The sequence below is a fragment of the Peromyscus leucopus genome, chromosome 3, assembly GCF_004664715.2.
Source record: "Peromyscus leucopus breed LL Stock chromosome 3, UCI_PerLeu_2.1, whole genome shotgun sequence".
Lineage (NCBI taxonomy): Eukaryota > Metazoa > Chordata > Mammalia > Rodentia > Cricetidae > Peromyscus > Peromyscus leucopus.
The window spans coordinates 17,664,880-17,680,626 of record NC_051065.1 but is presented as its reverse complement, the minus strand read 5'-3'; the positions used below and the strand labels follow the sequence as shown (position 1 = coordinate 17,680,626).

Here is a 15,747-nt window from a genome sequence, read left to right as displayed (position 1 = left end):
CTACCCAAACTAATTTTGTTTTATGGTTTTAGGTCTCGTCAGCCTATCTCGGCCCCTCTCTTTTCATGTCCTGACAAAAACAAGGTTAATTTCATCCCAACCGGATCAGCTTTCTGTCCTGTGAAACTTCTAGGCCCTCTCCTACCTGCCTCTGACCTGATGCTCAAGAACTCTCCTAACTCTGGCCAGAGCTCAGCTCTGGCCACACTAACGGTAGAGCAGCTCTCTTCCCGGGTTTCCTTCGCATCTCTTTCCGATGACACCAGCACAGCAGACTCCCTGGAGCCCTCTGTCCAGCAGCCATCTCAGCAGCAGCAGCTGCTGCAGGATCTGCAGGCGGAAGAACACATCTCCACTCAGAACTATGTGATGATCTAAAGTAGAGGGGAGCTGGCCTCCCTCCACCCATGTTCCATGGATTGGGAATGAGATCTCAGACATCTATCTGCATGGAGTGACAAACTTTCTGAACACCACCAACAGCAAAATACTTAGCATCCTAAAATAGCTCTTAACACTGATCTTGGCAGGGACCGACTCCTCCTATTCAGCAGTTTTTGTGGAAAGCAGTAATGCTTGCAAAATGTGTGTGTCATTCAGCATTTAAGTGGAGACTATGCATTTCATAGTATGTCTGACAGATTAGTACTGTGTCCTGTGTTTTGTTCCAAAATTTTCAGTATGAATAAGCTCTATTTCAAAAAGTTGCCTGTCTAAGTAGAAAATGTCTTGCTGTGTTTTGTCCTATGGAAAATACTGTACTTCAGGATTATGTTTACAATTGATCCAGGTGTTTGTTTCTAACTTCTATAATACATACAATGCAAAAAAAAAAAAAAATGGCCACAACAGTTGCACAGTGCCCACCCTATGGCCTAGCTTCAGGTACTTCAGTTGAAGTCTAAACTCAGGTAACTTGGAATGTATGTCATATTGGGATATTAAATATTTCACAGCTACAAAGCTAAAGAGGGAACATCACTCTTTTGCCTTTCCTTATTTTATGCATTTCCCTTTCTTCATTCCATTCCACATTAGAAAAAGAAGTGCATTCAGCCCTAGGTGATGGTAATCCTGGACATGGCGAACATGAGGAGAACCAGCAAATCTGTGGTGTGTGACATCGTTTTTTGTCATGTGGTTACCAATAGAACAACTGTTGCATTCACTGTTTCAACATGTGTAAATGTGGCTTTTTTTTAAGTTGGTGTTGCTCAGTTAATGACTGTTACAATGTTGCAAATAAAGCTTCAGTAGTGGACTGTACATAAACATTCCATATTGTGTGATGAAATTTAAATGAAAGAATGGCTGGGTTTGATTTCAAAACAAGTGAAGTTTTGCAAGAATACATAATTACGGATTTTTGTTTATATTGGCCATCAGGGTCATAATTGCTACTATTTTTATCTAAAGACATATTTATGTTTAGCTTCACTTTTAGGAAATTCTAATTTGCTGGTTAAAAGGTGAGACATTTGGTTACTGTTTTCCTCAAGCATTTGGTAAATGAGTTGCATTCATGTAGAGAGTGTGTATGTTCAGAACCAATGCAGCATAAGCAAGCAGATTTCTTGTTGACTTACAAGAGCAATAGCTTAAAGCTGTCTCATTTAAGCCTCAGATAACACTATCATGAATAATTTTATTAAGACTTAGAATGTGTAGAGTGGAGCATAACCCCAAGTGAATAGCCTTGAACTTGCAGACTGGACAGAAGTTCTCCACAAAGTATAAAGAGCCCTAGAGATCCCTGAATGGGCAGTTGGAGAGCCTGACTTTCAGACATTGTTGGTCTGCAGCACAGAGCTTATGCAAAAGTAAAGGGAAGCTTCTGTATTTGTATTCCTTTGCTTTGAGTTCAGTTAGAGCCTAGAGTTTTCTCATCTCCACCTAAAATGTATGGGCACATTTTGTTGTTGTTGTTGTTTGTTTTGTTTTTAGAATTCGGGGAACAGGTTGCCTACAGTTAAAGGAATGTTCCAGTTTCCTTAGATCATTCCTGAGTTTTTCTTTGTTTTGACTCTTCTAAGGAGTTTGGAGAAGGATGAGCTGATAGAGCGACACCATTTTGATTTTTATGAAATGCTGTGTGTGTGTGTGTGTGTGTGTGTGTGTGTGTGTGTGTGTGTGTGTGTATGCGTGCGTGTGTTCTGTGTGTTGTTTTGTCACCCCAGTTCTCTCCTTTCCACCAAAGTTTGCAGTAATATTCTCTCCTGAAGGTGCATTCCGGCTCCTTAGTCAGTGTTATATTATAGGAGACTGTCATGGAGAAAAGGACTCAGTTTACTTTTGCCATTTTCACAGGGGAACCTTTGAAAACAATCTTTTCAGCAGCAGACACCTTTAACCCTAATAATCTCAGGCCTTGATGAAAATACTATATTTTGTAGATTATGGTTAAAGGGAGAAAATTACTAGTTCAGTAAGATAAATATGAGCTCCATTTAACTTCTGATATCTGGTTTAGCATTACATGATGTGTTGATCATATGCTCTGCATTTGTCTAAAGATGCAATAGTATCATTATCAATTTCAGAAAGATGGACTGAATATGCTTTTTTGGTGATGAAATCTATGTACGATATTTATAGTGATGTGCTTTTATTTTCTCATGAGAAACTAAATATTGTGTTGTACATTTGTTTTTAGCATATATTAAAGTTTTGAACCAAATGTGTTAAAGCTTATGCTTTGCCATGTAAATTTCCCAGAAGTTGTTGAGCTCAAATGTATCCTACATCCAGCTGTAGAAACTTGTCAGAAACTGTTTAAATTTTGTATATAGTTGTTTAATTTTAGCCACTGCGCTGAACAGTATTCAAGTTATATAATATGGCTTTACACAGAAAATGTGTGGCTTCTGTTTTGTATTTTTTTCAGTATAGAAGTTCCTGTGTCTTATTTAAATAAAGTTATTAGTAAAACTGGAATAGTTTACATGTGTTTTTTAAATGACTGGTTGTTGGCACAATACCCAGTGGAGGTGAATTCTGCCCTGGGTAATGGCAGCATTGGTGCTCACTGAGTTCCTGACCTGTAGATCTAGAGCTGTGAGGCGTTGAACTAGATCAGATTTCTCCAGCTTGGTTTCTTCTTGACATTTAATTTACACACTTTCTATCCAAGGTAAGAAGTTGGATGTCTTAGAGTCCAAAGCTTGGTGCTGCTTCCAGCTGTGAGCATTTCAAATAGAGAAAACATTGTTCTGTTTTATTCCTATGCCTGGCAGTTTATAGGGAGTGAGTTTAAATTTAATGAAATCACCCCAAAGGAAGTTGCATATTCCCTACAAAACCATAATAGTAGTTTCTTTTACTCTTACTAGGTTCAGAATAAAAAGGAAAAAAGCTTTGCAGAACAAAGAAGGATACATGTATATTAAGGAATATACAATTATACAAATAGCAAAGCACTTCGGGAGTGCTTTGTGAAGTACAATTTTGCCAGAGGAGTGTTCATTTCTGAAACATAAAAGAATTAGATAAAATATGACATTTAAATTAAACATTGCTTTATTGGCATATTTGGTTTAGAAAATACAAAGTTTCAAGGGTGACATTTATCTATTAGCAATCTACTAAGGTTATATAATCCATACAGGAAATTATTTTAAAAGGTTTTTAAATTTAATTGCAGATGAATGGAGGAAAGTGACATGTTCATCTTCATGATTAACTTAATCATATAATAAACTTGATACAAGTGGTCATAACAAACTTTAGAAGCAAGAGAGAGCTTGAGCCTAGGGATGTTGGTATTCCAACTACATCTACCTAAAACAGCTGTATTTATGAGTACTGTTAAGTGGTTAGCCCTCCTGCCACCTCCCATCCCACACTGAAAGGTACCACCCAGTTTGAAGTTCATTTTCTCTGTGTATTCCCCACTGCTCTGTGGGTAGCTTCTACATCTACCTTTCCTATCTCTAATACTTTTGCATCCACCCATACACTTCACTCTTGGTTCATTGGATGCATGAACCTGCTGTAGGCTCATTTGGCAAAAGAATTCCTGTTTATACCTCCATTCAAGATCTTAATGCTGCTGTCTGGCCTCCCAAACCTGTACCTGCTCTCAGACTTATAGCTTATCTCAACCTCAGTGATTAAATATAATAAAAATACCATCTTGCCCTTAAGTCAGCCGTTCGCCTTTATACTCCTATTTTTCCTGCTTCTCGAGACGAGGGATTCCCCTTCTGTGTAATCCTGATGTTTTGTCTATGTAAATCTCAGATTTGATTTCTTTTTCTCAACACTGTATTTCAAGGTAATGCTGTAATGGCAGGAAGCAGACAGCCATGCCATCTAGATGGATTTCTTTGAAATAAGATTCTGCTAATGAGACAAAGCACTAAGTATGCCAGACCTTCTAGTGAAGTCAACAGATACAGACTAGGCGTTAACAAACTACTACTGCCTGTGGGCCAAAGCCAGCCTGTAGCCTATTTTTGTAAATACAAATTTACTGATGCAGTTACACTCATTTATATTGCCTATGACTATCCTGCAGTACAAGATAAGGTTAAGTAGTTGCAGCAGAAAGAATAAGCCCTAACAGGGACTCAGATGTCTATTTGGTAATTTACAAAAACAAAATTGCTGATCTGTAAAGCAAGCAACCTGGAAAGTCAATAGAAGTCACATATCATACGTGGGTTATTTTCAATACTAAAGAATGTAGATGGTCTATACAAAACTATGCCCCCCAACTCCGGGGAACAAAGTGAGGAGATAGGAACAGGGATGAGCATCTCTTACAACGAGGATGTCTGGATTCAGTTGGCACTGGATAGAGGGCTCAAACAGTTCTGGCTGACTATGAGCTGCTTGGTATGTGGATGACAGTTCGTAGGTAAACAAGACAACATGCTATTGGGAAGGTTGCCACTTGGTTAAAAGACATAGTAACTAATTATCCTGGCAGACTGAATTATATACTTAGGAATAAGAGGTAATAAAGGCCCAGATGTTTGGGTTTTTACTGATTCAGCCCCACTGGTCAATGACCTGGCCACATGACTAGATAGAAAGACAGTGAAAGCCTGGATTATTGAAGAGATGCCCATGGGGGCGCAGCCCTATAACCTGGGGAGTGCCTTTAAGTAGGATACCATGATGGCCATCAAACACTCCATCTTTCAGAATGTGACTAAAATTGACAGACGCATATCCCCATGAGCTCTCTTAAAGAGGTCACCTGGGTTCATTAGCTAAGTGGACATGGGGAACGGCTGCAGCAGTATAGAGATGGATTGAATCTAGGTGCTTGCATGTGTGTCCCTTCCCCCAGACATGCTTTTCTTGTGCTTTTTTGAGAAACGAAATGGCTCCAAAAATCATTCTGTCTAGCAATGAGATGAAGATGCTGATTACTGGCCAGCTATGGGCCAAGTCTGGCCTGCAGCCTGTTTTTGTAAATGAAAATGGACAAGAGCAATTTATCCGATTATAGCTGGCAAGTAAGAGTAAGGCTGATAGTGTGGGGATAGTGGTGGTGGCACAAATGGACCCTAAAAGGAAGAGAGAACCAATTCTGGAGTAGACTTCTTAGCTGGCGAAATTTGCAAATGCTTAGATGAACAGAAGATGTCTGGGTGTAAGCAGCCAACTATCATTTCTCAGAACAAAGAACACACCATACAGCTCATAATATCCAGCAGTGGGCAAGGATATCTTCATTGGAGTAACAGTTTCATAAAGAAGTGGAAGATTGGGTATTTAAGACAGGGAGGTAAAGGGATGGCTCCAGTCCCTTCTCAAGCATGCTCACACTTAGAGCAATGAAGTATCTATCCTCACTAGATATTCATGGTTTCCTGGTGGCTGTGGGGAAAGAATGAAAAAAGGATGGTGGCACAATTGTAACACTTTTAAAATGTCCCCAAATTGCCTGAAAATTCATTTTTCCCTACCTAATTACAGAGGCAATAGGATCAAGAACTACATTAACAAAATCTTTAAGTAGGGATGGATTTTCAGCAAAAGCTGTATGTTTTTAAACTTTTTATCTGTCTGGGGGCTGGAGAGATTCTCTGTGATTAAGAACACTGATGCTTGCTCTTCCAGATGACCTGGATTTGATTTCCCAACAAATGACAATACACAGCCATCTGTAACTCTAGTTCCAGGGGATCCAATGCCCACTCCTGGCCTGAATGAGCACCAGGCATGCACATGGTGCACAAATATATATGCAGACAAAAACCCATGCACATAAAAACAAATAATTTCATTTAAAAAAAAATCTTATGTCTATCTGAATGAATAGAGTGTAATGACAAGGAGTCATTTGCTAGACTAATACTGCGGCCTGTGCTCTAGACCAGTGCTGTGGTTGAACCTGATGTGTTTTCCAAAGGTGAAAACATTTGCATGTTGGAAAAAAATAGACTCACTGGGGATAGAAGAATAAATAAATGGGTTATGAGTTGAGTGTAATTCAGCACTATAATCAACACCTCAGAAGAAGCTCAGAGCAAGGAATGATGTTTCCTTTTAGCTCTATTCTAGCAAATGCTCAAGAAGGGCCATGCTACTTGCTTGCTGAGATCACTCCAGCTTTTGGAGCCTGACAGTATCTAACAGAAAAGGCCTGTGACCCTGAGTGGCTTCTCTCTGGGACATGTTTCAAGGTGATGACAGACTAGATTCAATTCTAGCCTTATGTCATCTTCTGAGTTGTATATATCCTTGATGTGGGGTCTATGAGATGTACGATTGGGTTCACATTCCTGCCTTATAACTCCCTCTCGAGGCATGCCATAGAAACTAGAATTCCTACTTGAAGTGGGTTATACAAACTCTAGGTACTGGGCACAGACATTCTACCCATTACATTTTCCCTACAGTAGATCCTAAGACCCTCCACATTTCAGCAGAGTCCTATCTCAATCTGAAAGAAAGAGTGAGAGACCAAAAAGAACATAGAACTTAGATCCTCAATAGGCCTTAGTCAGTTTTCCCCTCTCAGACCAAAGTTATGCCTATATGGTGAAGTCTCAAAGGATAGAATTTGGAGTGATTCCAAATGGCTGAGCAGCCAAAGTTTCTGGAGAGGGGTATTCTGAGAGGGACAGGCCCCTCCTCCATACTTTACCTTATACATATCCCCTCTATATCCTTTGCAATATTATTTATATAAAGAACACTTTAAAAAAAACTCTTTAGAACTCTTCTCTTTAAAGGATAGCATTTAATATTCTTCCCTTTCAGTGTGGGCTGTACTACTTGGCTTCTGAGCAGCTAAGAAACACAATGAAGTACAAGGACCTTGACCCTGGAAATGGGTTTCCTTGGGAAATGATGCTGGAAGAGATGAGTAGTTGATCAGGTTTAAAGAGTGGTGATAAGGACAGAGGAAGATAAAAGTCAGAAAAGGAGATTTTTCTAACCTTGTACTACTCATTTTTTGTTGTTGTCTATTTGTTTTATTTTTGAGACAGTTGTGCTATGTAGCCCAGGTTGGCCAAGAACTCATGATTCTACAGGCTCACCCTCCCAAGTGCTGGGGCTACAGTATGCACTACCGTATCCAACTTGAACATCTTGTGTTGTGTTTTGTTTTGTTTCCCTTGGTTACCAAGAGACTGGGTAACCCACTGACTCTGAAGTGGGCTATCTTATTCCATAGGCTTTTGCATCTTTCAAAGACAAAAGAGAAATATATGTTTTTTTTTTTCCCCCAGAGGTTCCAGATCAGTTTGGTGAGGGTTTCTCTCATTCACAATAGCACTAAGAATTTAAACAATTAGATCATTTTTCCTCTAAAAGATTTTATGATAGCAAGAATAGGTTCCCTTTCACACTATAAGCTCCACTCAAGCCTTGGCATCTGATTGAAGCATGACTTTGATGGCATTCCTTTAGCGAGGATTGGTTATGGCCCTGCCGGCAATGGATGTTATTTCAAACCACTGTCTGGAAGCAAGATGGATAAAAGGTGGATGCAGGACTCCTAAGGACCTGCCAAAAGGGAGAAGGGTTCATGCTGGAAAGCCAACCCTCTTCTTAGGTTTTCTATTCCACTTTGTAAAGGAAAAGAATTGCACTCAGGGGACAGAAGTTAACAAAGGACACCACTCACATGCTGCAGTGAGCAGCCTGTCATTTTTCATATGGACTGGAGTCAAGGCAGACGGGTAATCTTAGCTGACTTCCCTTCACCTGCTCCTCTGATTACAGACAAACAACTGGTGTGGTCTCTCCTGCTTCCTTCCTAGCCACCACCCTGGAGCAAGACCGGGAAGCTTTGTAGGAAGAAGCCGTTCCTATTCAGATCCCTAACCTTATCTCCTAATTGCTCCCTGGAATCCATAGCCAGAGTAGCAGGTCCTATGGGAGGATGAAAGGGAGGTAGGTGGAGACAGCCATAAATGGTTACTGCTGGTGACTCACGCTGGCAGGTGGTAGAATGTCAGGTGTACTTTCAGTGTTCATATGCTCCTTGGAAGTATTTGATTTTTTTTCCCCTTACGACAAGCATGTGTTCCTTTCGTAAGAATTAGTAAAAGACAAAGAAGCAATGGGACCTTTTGCGGGATGACTGACAGTCCTCCTACCTCTGCCTACCCCACTGCTCACCATCCATCTGGCTGGCTTTTGGCAGAGGGTAGATATACATAAGGGCAAGGTGAAAATGAAGAGGATGACTAATGTGAAAATAAATGCTAACCACACTAGTAATCAAAGTGATGTAAGTTAAAGCAATCTGTTGCCTTTCAGTTGGCGAAGAATAAAAGGATAAAGTTCAGTGTGGTCTGTATTTTAAGTGTGTGTTGAAGGATCAGTCTCTGGCCTGTGGCACTCCTGGGGAGGAGCAGAACCTTTAGGATATGGGGTCAGATAGGCAAGAGTTAGCCTTTGGGACCCTTTTCTTGAAGGGGACATCAAATGCCCTGTCCACCTCTGTTTCTGTTTTTGCTTTCAGGTTGCCACAAAATGAACAGGCTTTCTTTGTCCAATCAGCAAGGTGTAGTATGTCGCCACAGGCCCAAAGTGACAGGTCAAGAAACCTTGTTCTCAAACTTATGAAAACACAATCCTAGGGAAACCTTTCTTCCTTATAACATGTTTATCTCAGGCACTTTGTCACCGTGCCAGGTGACTAATGGAGACACCCTTTTCTCCTGTAAAAAGAACAGACTGTCACACTCATTTTGAACAGCAGTGTATGTTGCAGCAATTCCTAACTTGATTCAGTAAGGGCACAAACCCATGTGACCACTTATAAAAAATATGCATGTGAACAAGAAGAAATGAAGACATTGCAAAAAAAAAGTGGTGGATCCATGTGAGTGGATAATTCTTTCACATTTGTTGAATTTTTTGACAATTATTACCTATTAATCTTCTCATTTAGAAAACAAAACCAGATAATTTCTAAATATGAAAGGGGAGGGAGGAAGAAACAGACAGTAGCAGCAATGGAATATTTTTTAATAAAAATGAGCAGCAGGTGTCCAGATCGAAGAGACTTGACAGTGGGCACATGCCTTTATGTCCAGTGCTTTTGAGGCGAAGGCAAAGGATCCCCTTGAGTGTGAGGCCAGCTTGGGATCCATCCCGAGCTGAAGGCTGGAGCAGAGCATTGCCTGGTGTGTGGCTTCTGCTACTGTGTCTTCTCCTCTGGTGAGATGAGTTTATTAAGTTGGCAGTCAGGGAGCTCGGAAATCTGCCCTCTCTCATTGATGCTTCTTCAACAGCCTCATCTAGAAAACTGTCCCGCAAGCCAGAAAATGATAGAGTGATTTGCTTTTGAATAAGATTGTAGTTGTAGTAGTACACTTACGGCAGCTGCTTGCCTGTGTTCAACAGATGCCCAGTGGGTACCGTGAGATGGGCAGGGACTCTGCTCAGTCGGAAGGAAAAGCATTGGCCTGGCTGCAGTGGATGGGTTGGAAACAGCGATGTGTAATTAACATTTGACTCAGCACATTTTGTGTGTACACTGAAGAAAACAAAATACGTATCTGCACAAAAGCTTGTCTACAAATGCATTACACAAAACAGTTCCAAATGGCCACATAAATCGCATGTATTTACTCTTCAGCTGAGTATTACTCAGCAAGAAGAAAGAATGAGATGCTGATAAAACTGATGAGGTGATATGGATGAGCCTTTAAAACCTTACGCTAAGTGAAGCAGGCCAAGTACAAGACAATCCCACTGACATGAAATGTTCATTCAGAACAATCCTTAGGCAGAAGGGAGGTTGTCGGGATCTGAGGAAGGGAAAAGTATGGGTACACAGGTTCTTTTTGAAGCAACAAAAATGTTCTGGAGCAACAGGATGTCCAGGTAGAGTCCCATTGAGGACCCAGGGTCCATGGTGTAGCAGAGACCTGGGGCCTTGAACCAGACCAATGACTCTTTGTGGTGAACACCTGCATGTAAAAATGTATGCATAAAGGGGTTTATTGTGTGACTCACTGTGTCACACTGCAGTTTCTGTGATGAGATTTTCCCCCTTCTGTGGGAGCCCGTTCTCGGGTTTCTCGTGGCTTTACCTAGCAGGTCCGAATAGAGGATGATCAGGACCACAGGCCTGAGTGCAGGTGTCTGAGATGGTCTGCACTTGGCTGTGCTGGGGGAGGAGGTCTTTTGCTCCACCCCTTGGCATATCTATAAAAACCCTGGGCCAGAGACAGTCGGGGCCCGTTGGAATAGGTTCCAGGTCCTCTCGAGGCTATCCTTTATTTTCTATCTGTTTATCTCCGCAAGATTCTCCGCTATAAATCCTTCTATCTAATATTTCCTGCTGATTGCACTCAAGAAAACTCTGGGGAACTGTGGGGGTGGTGGGTAAATGTCCCACACCCTTCTTCCTTTTTTTTTTCTTTTTTCTCTTAAATTTTATTTTGCTTTATTCTGGGGGAAAGGAGACGGATGGGAACAGGAGGCATGATGTGAAAGACACAAAGAATAAATAAAAAGAAAGTTAAAAAAGAAAACCTTCAAATAAATGAAAGAAACATCAGTGAAAAAGAATGACCATGGTTTCATGAGCCTGTAAATATGAAAAGTTATTGATTCATACACTTCACATGTGGCACAATGCAAGAAAACGTATGTGTCTTACTTAGTCAGTGTTCTATTGCTGTGAAGAGACACCATGACCATGTCAACTCGGAAAGCATTTCATTGGGACTGGCTTACAGTTTCAGATGTTTTGTCCATTATCATCATGACAGGGAGCGTGCTTGAATGCAGGCAGGCATGGTGCTGGAGAGGTAGCTGAGAGTTCTACATCCGGATCCACAGGCAGCAGGAAGAGAGAAACTCAGGACTTGTCCTTGTCCTGAGTCCTTGAAACTTCAAAGCCCACCCCCAGTGACATACTTCTTCCCACAAGATGACACTTACCCCAACAAGGCCACACCTCCTAATCCAGCAGTTCTCAAATAATCCATTCAAGGGGTCACATATCAGATAACCTGCATATTAGATATTACATTATGATTCACAATGGTAGCAAAATTACAATTATGAAGTAGCAACAAAAGTAGTTTTATGTTTGGGGGATCACCATAACAAGAGGAACTGCATTAAAGTGTCACAGCATTAGGAAGATTGAGAACCACAGACCTAATCCAATAGTGTCACTCCATGGTAACCAAGCATTCAAATCTATGAGCCTATGGGGACCATTCTTATTCAAATGACCACAACATGTATATAAAAACATCCTATACCAAAGCATAGTTAATATAAAGTGGGCATAGTGTCTGGTCCTGAGTAGCCCTTTTGTGGACAATAGTTGCTTTTTTTTTCCCACCAGCTGTGTGACATCAGAAGGAGTTGATGGAGTAGCACACACACACACACACACACACACACACACACACACACACACACACAGTTGATAGTTAATGGACATTAACTCAAGAGATGTGCCGTGAACTTCCTCCTCTGAGGACGTCTACTGTACGTCCTTTGCACCTTTCCTTGATTTCATAGGGTGGAGCAATCAAATGCCCCACAGCCCTAGCTGCCCGTGATTACTCAGAAGACTTTTGCTAGCATCTTAACCTGTGATCTTGGGTGTCTGGTTCCCTCCAATCCTGCCTAGATCTGGGAAACAATGCCAGAAACCTAGGGTGACTGAGGCTTCAACCCAGGTCCACCCCTGTCTCTTTGAGGTGCCTTTTCTTTAACCACAGATCAGGTTTATAGGTCAGAAAACCAAGCTTGTTCAGCTCTGGGCTTCTCCTCACAGGCTCACCATTGGAGAAACTAGGGCCGCTTGCTTGTGAGGGCAGACAACAGATGGGTGGCAAACTGCAGGCAGCCAGAGCTTAGGCTAGTGTGTGGTGAGGATTTGCTCTCTTCTTTCCAGCAGGAGCCAAAGTCACAGCTCAAGGAGGATGGCAGCTCCTCGTGAGAGGATAAAAATACACCTCGGTTTGACTATGGAGGCACAGTTTGGCTATCTCAACCCTGAAGGGCAAGGGAAGATGAAAGATTGCAGAAAGCTGGGCCTTTCTTGCTGGTAAGGGAGCCACTGGAGAGTCTCCACCCCGTTTGCACACAGATGGTAAGGGCTGTCAGTGGTCAGGGGGTTCCAGGTACCATGGTATCTTCTACACTCGTCTGTTGCTGACTTTCACTGTTCATCAACCCCTTAGAGAATATATAGAAATGCTAGCCCATTTTCTCTGGTAAAAATACACATAGGTGCTTTTTTGCAGATCCTTACACAGGCTCTCAGGATGCACCCACTGGTAAAGAGGACCATGCATCTCCAGACCAGAATAGACTTTAGAGCTCAGCTGGCAAAGGGCAAGGCCAACTGCAGAGGAGAATGAGAGCAAAGAGTGTTGATTGCTCCAGTGCTGGTACTGGAGAACTTCTGTTTGTACCGGGATGGGAGACTGGCAAGGGCACTGTGGATATAGGACTGAGTTTTGGAGCACCACAGTTCAGGGGCAGATATATCAGGAAGGAAACACTTAGATAAAACTCAATAAAAAGAATTCCCTTTAGAGTAGCTGGAGAAGGGAGTTCTGGAGAGTTGAGACACAATCCAACCTCTCTGGAAGAGGAATTTCTAAAATGATTGGCATCTTTACCAGCTGGTGGTGAAGCCTGTGAAGGCCCCTCTGGCTTCAGAGTTCTTCTGTGTGGGGGCCCCTGCAAATGTCAGAGCTGACAGAGCAACAATCCATATGAGGAGAGAAGGAAATCATCCAGCTCAACACGACTTAGTTAGCAGGTGCTGGTTCAAACTTCTAGAGTCTGACACTGGGAGTTTATTGTAGGCATATTTAAGGAAGGATCTGTGTGGTCTAGGTCATTGTAGAGGTCACCAAGCTACAAAGTACATGTGACATCTCCCGTCAGGATGAGTTCTATTGATTGAGAAACAATGCTTAAGATAAAGGTCTAGGGAGGAAGAGTCTCGGGTAAACATAATAGTCTGTGGGATTCAGGTGTGGCCTGGCCCTACAGATTGCACAGATCATCAGGCTATTAACTACATCCTCTCCCAGCTGTCTGTGCAGAACACAGGTGTCCATCTCCTGCATTGAGGAGCTAACCCTGCATGTTTAACACTCCTGATTTCTTTAGTGCTTATCTGGGAGCCCTCTACACTCCTGAGCACTTTGGGTCAACTTTCTAACAAGGTGAGTGTATTGGTTTACTGTCCTAATGTCTGCAACCAAATTCCCCATCAAAGCTAGTCAATGAAGGGAGGGTTTATTTTTGGCTTATGGTTCCAGGAGGACACAGTCCACCATGGTAAGGAAGGCATGGTGGCAAGAGCAGGAGGCTGGCTGGTCATGTTGCATCTACAATCAGGAAGCACAGAGGGAACAGGAAGTGGAGCTAGGCTATAAAAACCTCAATGCCCTCTCCTAATGACCCACTTCCTCTAGTGAGATTCCACCTCTGAATGTTCCACAACCTTCCCAAATAGTGCCACCAGTTGAGAACAAAGTATTCAAACAGATGAGCCTGTGGGGGATGTTTCACATGTAAACCCTAAGAGCGAGTCATGAGAAAGTTGCTCATCCTATTACTGTAGAGAAAAAGGCGTTCTGATGGACTTGGATATTCTATTCTAAGAGTGTCAAGCAAGGAGGAGCGAGTTTAATTCAGAGCATGGGGGCTCCAAAATTTGATTGATTTGAACCATTCTCTCCAGAAGACTGAACAAAGGGTTCAGTCACTACGGCTAAATGTTTAGGAACTCTCGAGCAATTTGGTACATTGAACATGGCGGGGCCATTGGGTCAGGAATTTCCTATCAATGAGTGGTTAGAGAACAAGACCTAGGTGTTTATTTTGAATTAAGGGCAAAGATCTTATTTTCCAAGTTGAGTGCAAAGAGGTGCAATTGATCAAAGAGGCTTGGATGAGCATTAGGAGTTCAATGGCACTCAGTCCTTAAGGTGACCCAGTGACTCACATTTGAAATTTTACTTGTATGACTCAAACTTGTTCTTTGACGATTTCATACATGTATATAATGCATTCTGATTCCTGTCACCCCCACCCTCCCACCTGTGACACCCCTCCCCCTTACAAATCTCCGTCTCACATTCATGTCTTTTTGTTTGTTTTGTGACCCACTTAACTGGGGCCATCTATGTGACCCTGGGTTTGAAATTATGTGCTGAGACCTCGTGGACTCAGCAATGGGTACACTACTCATGACAATGACTGCCAGAGTCTGCTAGTAGCCAATAATTAAGCAGGGAATAATAAGGCCCCCCATCCATTCCCTTTATACCCATGACTGAATGTTGATTTATACAGCTAGTGCAGGTACCTGCAGCTGCTGGTCGCAGTGGCTGTGGCATGCCCAGAAGACAGCATTTTGCAGCCTTCTCTCTATCGTCTGGCTTTTACATTCATTCTGACACCTCTTCCATGAGATGCTTCCTGAACCTTGAGAGGATAGTATAAATGTCTTATTTAGGACTGTCAACTTATTCTGGGCAACATTGGCAGCCATGAGTCTCTGTATCCACCACCATTCGCTGCAAAGGGAAGCTTGTCTGAGTAAGGCCCAGAGTAGCATTTATCTATGGATATAAATTTAGATGTTTAGAAGGTGGTTTGATACTATATCAATTTAGTTAGACAACAGTAGTAAGTTCCTTTCTGGGGTTTATGACACCTCCAGGCAAGGTTTATGACTGGGTTTGCATATCAGTCATGGATTCCCTCCTAGAGAGATGTCCTTGAATCCAGCTGTAGAATGATTGGTTACCCCCATAACAGTTGCGCCATCATAGCACAGGCAGGTACATCTTGCCTAGCAGGTTGGTAAGGCCACTGATGTCTTTTTATTCCTAACCATTTGAATAGCACCTTCTAGCACTATGAAAGCTATCCAACAGGGAGGAGTTTTCCAGCTCAGTTCTAGCCTATTTTGTACATATCTTGTGATCCAGGTGTGTGGGGTCTTTAGCAAGAGGTCTTATCATCTAGTTCTGGTGCCCCACCTTTCCATACCTCTGCTCTGCCAGCTTATCCTCTGTGCTTGTATGGGGCTCCTGCAGCTTTATAGTGACTGTGCATTGTTTCTGGCAACCTAGGCTAGGGCTTTAGTACTGGTCAGATTTGTGTTATCATCAGCCCGGAATGAAAGGAGGAAGAATCGGAAAAGGTCTTCTTCAGGTGAACAGCTGTTCCAGCAGGCTTCTTGAACTCATCTGATGAAACCAGGTGGCCCTGTGGCTCAAAGCATGAGTCACTAGCCGAAGATTTGTCTTTCCGGATAGAACAGGAGCCAGG

The 15,747-nt window shown here is 42.2% G+C and overlaps 1 protein-coding gene across 3 annotated transcripts in view; it reads left to right on the top strand.

The window, feature by feature from the left end:
• Positions 1-2,934, top strand: part of Glcci1 (glucocorticoid induced 1) — a 73,714-nt gene extending 70,780 nt beyond the window's left edge. For all 3 annotated transcript variants that reach the window (XM_028869852.2, XM_028869851.2, XM_028869853.2), the window contains exon 8: positions 33-2,934. In XM_028869852.2, coding sequence (XP_028725685.1) covers positions 33-378 — 346 coding nt within the window. In that variant the 3' untranslated portion in view covers positions 379-2,934. The remainder of the gene's footprint in view (positions 1-32) is intronic.
• The last annotated feature ends 12,813 nt before the right edge of the window (positions 2,935-15,747 follow it).